General features: G+C 48.9%; 1 protein-coding gene across 3 annotated transcripts in view; it reads right to left on the reverse strand.

Moving 5' to 3' along the window:
- The window catches only part of LOC122566393 (rho GTPase-activating protein 20-like), a 177965-nt gene that overhangs the window by 92539 nt on the left and 73386 nt on the right, over window positions 1-12040 (reverse strand). Inside the window, exon 1 of one of the 3 annotated variants that reach the window (XM_043723586.1) lies at window positions 2688-3992. The exons of the other annotated variants lie outside the window; for them this stretch is intronic. Coding sequence (XP_043579521.1) covers window positions 2688-2996 — 309 coding nt within the window. The 5' untranslated portion in view covers window positions 2997-3992. Of the gene's footprint in view, window positions 1-2687; window positions 3993-12040 lie in introns of those variants that run through there. 3 annotated transcript variants of the gene reach the window in all.

Here is a 12040-nt window from a genome sequence, read left to right on the forward strand (position 1 = left end):
AGAGAGAGAGAGAGAGAGAGAGACCCGGAGCTCTGCGAGCTCAGCGATTTAACTAGATGCGCCCAGGCAGATCCCTATCTGCCGCGATTGCAAGAGTCGTTGCTGCTCGACAAGAGCTCCGTTCGCTGCCTTCTCTCGTCTCCTCTCGCGTTCGGCTAAAGGGGAGCGAGGTAGTCGTTAAGGGCTGCGCGCGTACCACCAGGAGTTACATAGCGCTAACGCGTTCGACGAGATCCATCTTCTTTCTTTTTCCGTGCGAAATTAATGGCACTTCGCGTACCCTCGCGAAACAGCGGGCGAAAAGAAAAAAGGGGAATGTCTGCTCGGGGAACACCAAGTTGACGAAGGTTAGCTACGCTGCAACCCGGGTTCGAGAAGGGGAAAGAACGACGAAAGTCTTGTCGTCGTTAAGAGTTAAGAGTCGCTCGAATTACGAACATTTGGCAACGTCCGCTTTTACTGGCCGGCTTAATACCCCCCGTTGCACACGCATCCTATATAGACGCGAGTGCGCGTGTGTGGCGTCGGCCAGAGAAACGCACAAAAGCCTGTCGGTGGGCCTTCGTCGTTCAAATACCGAGTCGTTAAAACCGTGCAATTTCGTCGAATTACGAATCGCACCGCACCACCGCGGACGACATTTAATGGCCGCTATGCGCGCCGAACCCGCCCCGTCCGCGTGCACCGCCGTTCCTTCTACCCACAATTTCGCGACCCATTGCTCGCCGCTTTACGGAGAGAGCACAATTTGCTCAAGTTACGAACGAGCCACGCTATTGCATTACGCTCGGTGAAAGCTGCCGATTTTACGATCATCCTTTTTCTCCGCTTCGGAGTTCGAAGTACGCTTTTTCATCAGCGGCCAGCAAACACGTGCAAGGAACCCGCGAGATGCGCGCAATTTTGGTTACACGGTATCGTAGTTGCGTTCCTATACCATCGGACAGATGTACGTCGAGAAGAATTTTTGGAAGTGTTCGACCAATAAAGCTTCTCAAGAAACCAAAGAATATAGAAACTGCACTTTTTCTCGGGGAACAAACGATTTACATCGATCAGATGACACAGACAACAGTACATTCTAAGGTAAATTTTAACAAATTTCCTCTCTTACAGACGTACGTCCTATGGCCTACCTTTCGCAACCACCAGCTTTCTTTCCTTTCTTTAATTACCACGATACAACACATTTTGCGTAATACAGCGGAAATTGTGGTCAAACGAGCCCGTTGGAAATCGATCGGAGCGACACATTCCCAATCGCGCATCAAATTGAAACACCGAAGGAAGACGAGAAGCGAGATCAATTACCTCCTTGATCGATTCCACTATGGAAGCCAGAGAACGTGTTCAGGTAACTTGAACCAGTTCGAACAATTCCCTCGTAATCCCGAATATACCTAGTACGTACGTCGATATTCGAAATAGCTAGAAATCGATATTATACGTAGGAAAGGATGAAAACATTCGCGGTTGAGAATAGCCGATAATCGCGAGTCAACTTACAAGTCGATCCGCTCCAACGCGAGGTAAACACACGAGGCAAGCGAGAAATTCCGCTCGCTCGGTGAATTTTTTTTCTTTTTCTTTTTCTTCCAGCTATCCGGTGTTCCGGTTACACGATGAAACGAGCGTGCCACGGACACGAGGAAGTAATGGTCGCAACATTTCGACGCGCGGCGAAATAAAAAGTCATTAACGCTTGCCTACATAACCACGCGCGCGGATTACGCGAAACTCTCGAGTACGAGAACGCGAGACCATAGTAAAAACAGCCGTTTAAAAACTGGTATTACGTTGCGATGCAATTATGTAATCAGGTTGCGGCACGTACATCGTCAGGTTTCCAATCGTATTTATTTAAAAAACTACCGGCGAGAAACAACGCACGGGCCCCGCGACTCCGACTAATCGATTCCAGCCGCAACCTAATATCCCAATTTTCCACGAGCCGCGAGACAGGTCACGGTTTCTGTTCCAGTTTCGGCATGGAAAACGGTGAAACCTGTTTTCGATTAAAGTCGTAGAGTTGTAGCGTTATCGGTGATAAAAACATCAGACGCGGCTTAGAAACCACTTACGTCTACCGTCGTTCGACTGTTCTGTGTTTACTATCGTTCTCGAATTCGTGGAATAACGCGAGACAGAAATTCCTGCTAGTTACTCTATTAGAACACCTCCATTCCTACTTCTAATCGTTACAAGAGATGCTTGCACGTTGTTTATTTATCTTTTGTTTTGCCATCTCTCCGCTTGCTTATTCGTGTAAACATAACGTACGTAAAGCGCGTAATTTTGCTCGCTTCGTAGTAACGAACTCCTAGTCGTTTTAAACGGTGCTTAAACATCTTCGATATTTTAAATATCGATCTAGGAACGATTAGGAATATCGTAGAATCTGTCCTCGTCGAACTCTGTCCCTAAAATCTACGAATGCCACGAATCTGATACTGTAAGACAAGGGATTAATCGCTAAACGTAGGTTCCCATGACCGATTAAATTAAAGAAATTCCATCGAATAACGGGAATTGTCTGGATGATGACACATCGAAGGAATTTCGACGTTACCTTGCTTAATTAAATTACGCAACGAACAACGCCGCTCGTGAATTCCAGGTATCGTAATCGCATAAAATGTGCGTATCAGCTTGGCAAAAATATTCGAAGGGAATAATGGGACACTCACCTCTTTCATGCCATCGAGCCTGCCGAGGCTCTTGGTACCTCGAAGCGGCGGAAACGCGGCGTCGTGCCATCCGGAGTTGCACATCTGCACTTGCTCCGAATGCACGTTCAAAGCTCGCGCCCTGCTCTTGCTCTTGCGCTTGTCCAACAGATGCTTCGCCCTGGATTTGCGGACTGGCGCGGCCGGATCATCCTCCGGATCGCTCTGCACCTCCCAACGCGACGGAGATTTAAAACGACGTCGGGGACTCGTCGGTGAGGTCACCGGCGAGGTGAGCCTCTGGACGAGGGTGCCGAACATGGTCATCATTCGACCTGCTTTAACACCGACGTAACGATCAACGATACTTCACTCCGACTTGGACATCGTGGGTATCGAGCTGTGCGCGCCTCGACCTTCGATAACGTGGTTCAGCTCATGCCAGCACACGATTCGTGTTCTTCCACGGGGAGAAGAGTATACAACACTCTCTGTCACTCGGTGGTTCGCGCGAAATCCACAGGTGGTTCCCGGAACGGATACGCGGTGCACACCGAGTGTATACACTCGTGGCTCGCGTGCCAATACACAGCTTTCTGTTTGTCGATGGAGGATGCCGGTAGCAGCGGAGCAAAACACCGTGGTTCACTTGAAACTGTAACGCGTGGATAGCGCAGTGGATGAAACGAAAACGCGAGATAAGAAGCGATAGAAAAAAATCGGTCACTGTTTACTATCACACGATTTTTATTGCGCCGTAGGTAGATAGGTTCAAGAGCTCGTGTATGTAACTTGTCCGTCTCTATCTCTCTCTCTCTCTCCCTCTCTCTTTTTCTCTCAGTCTGGATCTTGGTTGGTCTTACGCGAGACGTCGCACGCTTGTTTTTCCGCGCGTACACGAATTGAACGCAGGCAGATACCGTTTCAGGTACCTGCGTTCTACAGCACGTTTCACCGATCGAGCAGAAAAGTAGTGGCCTACGGGGAAGCGACGTGTCAGAGGGCCGGATCGACTTGGAACCAGGCACAGGTATTTGCCTTCGGGCGTGCAGCGCTCTCTCGCAAACACGGTCCGCGTTTAAAGCGGTAGTCTACGTGCACCGTTTCTTTCGTCTACGGTTCGCGGTTTCCAGTGTTACTCGCCGTTCGCGAGACGGTCTTCCCTCGTGCTACGTTCCAACGATCGGAACGAGACGCGAAAGAACGCACAACCGTGTTACCGAAACGTGACAACAAAACGCGAGATACGTTCGAGACGGAGATTGAACGTAAACGCGACGCGAAACATACACGCCACGAGCACCGATCACTGGCTACGTGCGGAATCGAACTGGTCGCGCGGAGACTGCGTCTGCCGACCGGTTGGCCTCGCTCTTACGAAAATGCCCGAGTACGGGCGAACTCGAACGAACCGGATCGAAGTTGCACGATCCACGACGACGAGACGCGAGACCGAGTCACCGGTTACCATGGCGATCGGGACTTATTCCCCGTTGGGCCTTACACGTCGTTCGTACCTCACCGGGGAAACCGAACCAACCGACCGAACCGAGCGCTGATAAACGCTTCCTCCGTACCTTTTCCATGCCTAATTTTCTCTCGTATTTCACGTTTCCTTCCCACGGGGCACTTTATTATCGTTTAGATTTTGAAGACGTTTCGTCCAACGATCGGAAATCTAGACGTCAACCGTATATATGGTTGTTGTTGCGCGGCAATCGTTAAAGAAACACGCGGTATTTACTCCGTGGAAGATCGCAGAAGATCGTAACGGATTACGAACGAGATGAATAACGACGTATCGATCGATTTTACAAGATTTCGAAGGATTCGATATCGCAGATGTACAGAGGCTGGATGCGCCGCAGGGTGCATCGTACTCTATTTGCAACCGGCGGAACGTGTCCCGCCGTAACGGTCTCGGTAACGATAAAACGAATTGATAATGCCTGACCCCGGAATGAATTCCTGTTTCTAGGCGTCAACCGGCTAATTAATGGCACGATGACTGGTTCTCGGTTGCTTCGCGGTGATATTCTTGCATGTCGGACGCGATAAATGGGGAGTAGTCGTGCGGAACATGGCGAGAAGTTGCCGGGATGTCGTGGAACGCCAGCTTCCACGAAGACTCGCCGGTTGAAAGCACGAGAGAGGTGAAAATGAGAGCTCGATAAGCGGCAAAGGGACACCGACCGATCCCGGCTTTTAATCGATGGACACAGGGTTAATCGCGCGTCCAGACTCCCGATGATTTTCATCGAGCTTCGACGCATTGCGATCTACCCTACCCGGTAATCAAGCGAACAGGCACGCTCGTGATTCTTCGTCGCTTACAAGGACAACGAAGCCTGACGCGAATTAAGAACGAACGCAACGTGCCTCCTTCTTGCTTGAACGATATCATTAGAGCAAGATCCCGTCAAAAGTTCAATTATTCTCGCGTCTATATACGGTGATACTGGGAAGTTGATTAATCGTGTCAGAGGCCCACTCGGTAATTATTACGCGGACGCGTAATTAGCGCGAATCGTCCGATACCAGGTTCGTTCTTCGTTGCGTGTCCTTATCTCGTGGCAACGGTATCCCTGAGAATCTGAGTTACGCGAGGCAAACCGATTCAGATTCGTCCCTGTGTAACGAGCGCGTGATCCATGATGCAGCTCGAAACGTGTGCGGTTCCCGCGCATCTCTCGTCTTCATCGTCTCTCGTCTTGTCTCGTCGAGTCGAGTCGAGTCGTGTCGAGTCTCCTCTCGACCCGTCTCGCGGAAGTCTGCTCGTCCTACATCGCGATTCACCTATGCGATAAAACGTAAGAGGCGTGTAACTAGAAGTATGCGTTATCCTACTCGGCTACCTGTTGAATATATCCTTGCACGTATGAAATAATTAATCGCGTCTCGTCCAAAATCTCGGCGATTACTCTCGCAGACGTCCTCGGTTAGTTTACCAGCGAAAGGTGGAAAATAAAGTGGCGGTAAGAAAGCAGCAAGAAAGCGAGAAGGAAAAATTCGTCCAACTTTCTTGACGTACGGAATCTTCGTTCGTAGGATCGCGGCTCTTGTCGCTGAAGGTTTAAATTTCAAGACCGCGACAGGTGCAAAGGCTGAATAAATCCCAGCTATCGTGGAATCGCGTCAGTCTGCGCTCGTGGCTGACTTTTTTTACACGTTCTTTTTCTCGCTTTCGTAGGCCTCGATTTATGCCCGTCATTGCGAAGTAAAAGTACCAGATTCAGGATATTCGGTACGAGTTCGCTAGTACGTGCGACTGAAACGTGCCACGTGTCTACCTATTGTTCGTAGTTTCGTGTTCCATCGCGCCTCCTCCACGTTTCTACGTTGCACACTCTCGAGAGCGAATCTGGAGCACGCTGCTAGAAGAAACACGTAGTGTGCCCGCCTTGAATCGAAGATAACGTCAAAGCGCCATAAATATCCGATTAGATCAGGTCGCTGGGCGCATTCCTCTTCCACCAGTCATAATCCGAAAAATAAATCCTACACGCGTAAGTTTACGTAATGCTTCCTCCCTCGTGTTCTACAGCGGCTGCAAAAGGTATTGGTACGTACGGACAACCGACAACGAAACAGACGATTAAAATGCATCGTATACATCCAGAAAACCGAGTCATGCTCCTCGCTCGAGTTTCTCAGCACTAAAACTGGAATGCCAAAACTGCGTGGCCACGAAGATCCTCCGCGCAATAAATCCATGTTATCAGGAAGAAATCGCCGTAAGTTTTTTCGGCCAGCCATTTTTTCAACCCTCCGACCAACGCAACGTCCTTTTGGAACGCGGAAAGTTCTTCAGCGCCGAAACGATCTCCAACTCGACGAACCGAGCGCACGCGAATGTTCTGCGCGCAAGCAGCGTTCAGGATACAGTCTATAATCGAGAAACTTTGGCCGCGATATTTGCATCGGTCCCGATCCGCCGCACGTTTCACCGCGTCATAGCCAGGAGGACCGATCGAACTGAATTTTCTGCAGAAAGAAGAAAATCGTCGGTCGATCTACCGTGACTGATCGTTACCTCGTAGCGGATCACGGAAGCGATACATCGATCGTTTCCCTTCCGGTGTCCAATCCTAAGCGACTTGCGAACGCGAAAGCGAGTCTTGGCAAAGTGTGTCGCGCGTTCGCTCGTGTCGTCGATTTTCACGAATCGCGAATGCACACGTGCACCATACCGTGGACCGATTGGTAAAATCCAAGAGTTAACTTCATCTCTCTCTCTCTCTCTCTCTCCTCTCTTATTGGGAGAGAACTCTCTCGTGTACGTGCACGGGAAGGGAAACATTGCGTGCCGATTATACTGTCGGCCAGTGTGAGAAATATTATCCTTTGATCTCCGGTGCTGCGCACTCCGTGCCGGTTTCACTCCGGCAAGAAATTAACGACCACGGCCCGCCGTTTCAGTACGACCTGCCTTCGGAGATTATCAGTCGCGAGAGAGCCTGAGCGAGACGGAAGTGAACGTGCCGCAGGAAGTGGTCGAACAGCGATTTCCCCTGACATTGAAGCGCGAGCTTAAGCAACCATTCGCGTTTAATCCATGCGTATATACGCCTGTATGCTTCGTACAGTTCTAAACTTGGTGATATACGTCAAGGATGACGATTTGAGAAATTTATGCGTACGACCGGCAGGGTTCGTACGGTGTCACTCGGATGCAAGGTTGAACCAGCCGACAGTAGCGGCTATAGTTTGAACAAGCAAACGTGAAATCTCTGCAACGAGTTGGATCAACTGGGTCAAGGAATGTAAGATAGAGGATGTTATAAAACGAATTCGATCGTCGATCGGTTAACAGCAGCGTGAAATTTGTACGATGGAAATAAATTAGGCAATACGTTACACGAACCTTAGGTATACGAATTATTTGTTTCTTTCCGAGGTGAGATAAATGGAATTCTACTGCAATAAGAATTAGAACATGTACATATATTACACAGAACACTGAAACTTACGGCCTTATAGTTGCCTATCGATTTGCTCGTGTGCATTAAAAATCCCCGTTTTTGCATAGTTAATCCGCGCATGACTAATACGGAAATATGCGAGCCGAACACTTAGACATCGAAGATAATCGATATGAATCGCAAGCAAAAGCATTCGGCAATGTAACTATTGCAGAAACTTCGCCTAACTTCCGCGAAATTCCAGAGGAAAAAGAGAGAGGAGAGGAAATTGCGAAAGAATTTGGAATGAACGGAACGGTTTAGGTTTGGGTTTAGATAAGATAGACGCGTTGGTAGGCGCGGCAGATTGGAAAAAATCGGCCACGAAAGAATCGTAGTTATTCGAAATAGTACAGAGAGAGATAGATAAATAGATGGAGAGAGAGAGAGAGAGAAAATAGTGATTTACAGCGTTTCACTACTCGCGACGCGTGTGCCCGTCGCGCATTCGGCGCTCGGTTTTCAAGTCGTCCCGTTTAACAAGCTATGCGATCGAGAGTTAAGACCGCGAACGAGATCGTTTCTTCGTGAAAGTCGCGAATGCACACGGCCACGGAGTCCCGCCAGGAAATACTCCATTCCATCGATCGACCAACGATAACGATCCGCAAAGACCGGTCTAATAACTCGCGATCTAAAGGCTCGAGAGCATTGGCTATCGTGTGCAGAGCACGGTTATGCTTGCGTAAACGGGTTAATGGAGAGGTCAATGATGGAGAGGTATTAATAAATGGCTGGACAATGGGCGTGGAATTCGCCGGCTTCGGTGAAGCTTGATCTTCCAATTCGAGCAACGAGGCGCGATTGCCCCTTGTTTAGCATCGTGTTTTATACGGTTCTACCATGTAGCAGAGAATCGACGAGAAATCAACGAGAAATCGATGGAAAATTATATCTTTCTAGGTATCTACGCGTCACCGTATACGCGTCTCGGTTCCTTCTAAGGATTCATCCTACTCGTACAAAACGCCGATCGATTAACCCTACGGGCCGCGATATTCGTTCGTAATTATTCAAAGATCTCGTCGCGATGTTCTACGAATCAGTTTATATTTTATACATCGACACCTAACAACGAAAGATCATCCGATTTGTATAGAACGATGTTTGATCGATCCTACGAACCGTAAGATTCGTCTGTAACTAACTATTCAAGGAACCCGTGGTAAAGTTCTATGAATCAGTAAACATGGTTAATTAATTTCCTTTAATAACAGACTACTACCTTTTCGCCAGAAATTAGTTCAGCTTGGCGGGATTTAACGGCGGTGTTATGTTCTCGTAAATCACGAATAATGAAAGTCTCGCGTGTCGCGAGGGAACTGTCGACTCGTTCCGTGAGTAAGCTTTAACCAGGCGTCGAATTAAATGGATTCCAGACCTTGTACGGGTCCGTTGTTATGACGTCGGCGAGTTATCTTTCAGACCTTGGCCACGCCAAGGCTATCTTCCACGGGTGGCCAGGAAACGGCTCGTCCTCCTCTTCCAGGGCCACGAGGAGTCTTGACCTCACGCAACGTTTCCGCGTGCTACTATGTTGAATTCTTTTTTTCGGGCGCACCTTAAACTACCATCCAGCTAGCTTATAGAAGCTTAACTTCGACTTTGAAACCATCCGCACGAAGCATAGCATGTGCTTTTTTTCTTTTCGGCATCTCGTAAATTCTGGTCGCATTTTTATAACGCGATCGGAGCGCGTTGCGCCTGCGCGCGTTTTGTTATTTATGTAATTGTGGGAAAGATTTAACGCAACGGTCGTAATAAATACAATCACCCCAGCAGTCGTACTCTTAGACACCGAGGCGATAATATCTTAATTTATGTTTCGCAACCCGCCCCATTATCTCATTGACGATTCTTCCGTCGGAAGACGATCCCTCTGCCAGGATTCCGCGACCTCACGCAACGTTTCCGCGTGCCTGACGCTTCGCACTCCGTGCACGGGTTCGTTTAACTTATTCCCATCCCTTCGATGAATCAATTCCCCTTTACACCCTGATTCCCTTGCACGATTGAACTAATAAATTTTACAAGTTGCAATTTACCAGCGTCAATAAATTTTCCTGTTCATCGGCAACGCGACTTTGGTAGTAGAATTTTATACGTTACGAGGCAATCGATTGTCCCATTCTACGAAAGATTGTAAAATTATATACGATACAAGTGCTTGCGCCAATCGTTTACAGCTTTACCAATCACTCGCGCAAGGATACTTTTCACTCCGAATTTGATCGTCGACCCACTGAATTTCGTAATTGCTCGTCTACAGAAGATCAGAGATACGACTTGTCGCGTTTTTCACCCGTGGTGTTCGAATAAATTTATCGTATAATTAGTTGACGAAACAACTTAAGATACAACGTTGCTTATGCGCGTCACAGACCAGAAACACCACTTCGCCGATGGTATTAATAAATTATCGTGCAAGAGGGCCCTCTTGCGATATAAATCTTTAATCGTACCGCTTCACCGGGTTGGAAGAGACGAGCGATTCCATCCCGAAAGGGTACTCGAAGAAGCTCGATCCCGCTTCCAAATAATCACTTAGCGATTCCGATCGGGCAATTTTCCACGAATCAACCTCGAAGAGAAGAAGAATCATGACCCGTGGCAACGTTTCCGCGTGTTTGGAACACGCGTGGTTCCTCGTTTCCTGCGAAGCCCCGTTCGCGGAACGTGCGCATCGCACGCGGTTCCCGACAATGCTCCGACGTGGCTTTCGTACGTTCCTTTTTTTCATCGGACCCAGTAAGGTCGCGCCACTTAACGGTCCACGGCATATTGCATCGGCCGTTTCGTGTGTAGACGGGGAGATTCGAATGGGTATTAAAGATGGGCGCGCGAGGTATCCGCATGCCACCGAGCAGCAAGTTAGCTGGCTCGAATCGAATGAAAATCCGCCAGCGAAAAGAGAGAGTGCGTGCGACAATGGCGCGTAACGCGGAGGATAACGAGCGCGAGTTATGTCCCGTCATAATTTGCAATTTAGATTTCATTATCGCCCGCTGCCCGCTGATCTCGCTACCACCGAGTCTACGTCTAAGAGTCACGGCTACCGGCGTGCACGTGCTCCTCGAAAACAAGCCCCCGGCTACTGCCTACGTCGCGAGTATATAGACGATTTTCCGCTTCCTGTCAGACGCGTTTTGCTTAGAAAATTGTACAGCCGCGCCATTCACGAGGAGAAAAATTACGACAATGATCGATGGATTCCGCTTCGTGGACAAGTTAAGCCGCATCTTCGGCTCTTGAGCAACGTGGAACTTTTAGCCGAGGTTCTATGTTTCTTGAAAACGTTACAGGTCGGTTATGCTCTCTTTTTCGACCGCTTTACAACGCGTTTTAACTATCTGTCGTAATATTTCAGGGACGATAACAGAGGAAAAAGTTGCTCGTGTAGCTTCAGGGAGGATGCACAGCTTTACGCCGAGACGACGTTGCGTCGCTCGAGAAAGTGCGTCGCGTTACGCAACGACGCGTGTAGCAATATGCCGAACGCTCCGAATTACACAACCGTGACCCAACGATCGACATTTATACAGCGTAACGTTATTTTGCATAAAGGAACGGCAACGATATCGTTCGGTTACGTTGGACCGCGCGCAATCAGGCAGCGTTGATACGTCGGAAGTGGCACGAAAGTTATGGCAGTAAGATCGTTCTCGACGCATCTGGCCGGTACAGGAGCGTCGAGAAATCCGCGGGATGCCCCTCGAGCCGAGCCTATTCCGCAAAAGTGTGCTAACGACGCGCAAACCGCCCTCGAGCCAGCATTTCCGCATTGCGTGCGAGCCTTTAAAGCGCGGAAAAACGCTCTTCGGAACACAAGCGTGCCGCGTATACGAACCCGCTCGTTCGGGGTAATGATCCTGGTTAACGGTACCGCAAATTGGTATAGTAAAGGGTCCGTAAAGTCCTTTATGGAAATGTCCATTGCAATATTGTTGGTACAAACTGCGGAACGTTGCCGCGCATCTGGTGTGGAATAAATGACGCGAGTCGCCCGTTTCAGTCATTAGAGGTCTCGAGCCGCGGTCGATCACGGATACTTTGTATTTGGAGCCGTTTCTGTGTCTCGTACCTCGTTGCCTCTATTGACGCTCTTGCAACAGAGGAGACAGAGGAATTGGAGATGTATCGTCGATGCGCGAAGACGAACGGAGGATCCGAAACGAAACGATCGACCAACTTTACCAGCAGATTCGTAAACTCCCTTCCGTTGGAACGCGAAATTTCTAAATTCTCCATCGTTGTGAATTTATCGCGCCTCTATTTCGCGGTTTAACGGACGTTGACTTGCTCCTCCTTCACGGTTCTACCAGCAATTTGAAAACACGCGCTCTAACGTATAAAGAGCCAACCAGCAAAATCTATCGTTCTCTCGACGAATCTGCAATTCGCGTGGGACTTTGC

The sequence above is a fragment of the Bombus pyrosoma genome, linkage group LG3, assembly GCF_014825855.1.
Source record: "Bombus pyrosoma isolate SC7728 linkage group LG3, ASM1482585v1, whole genome shotgun sequence".
NCBI lineage: Eukaryota > Metazoa > Arthropoda > Insecta > Hymenoptera > Apidae > Bombus > Bombus pyrosoma.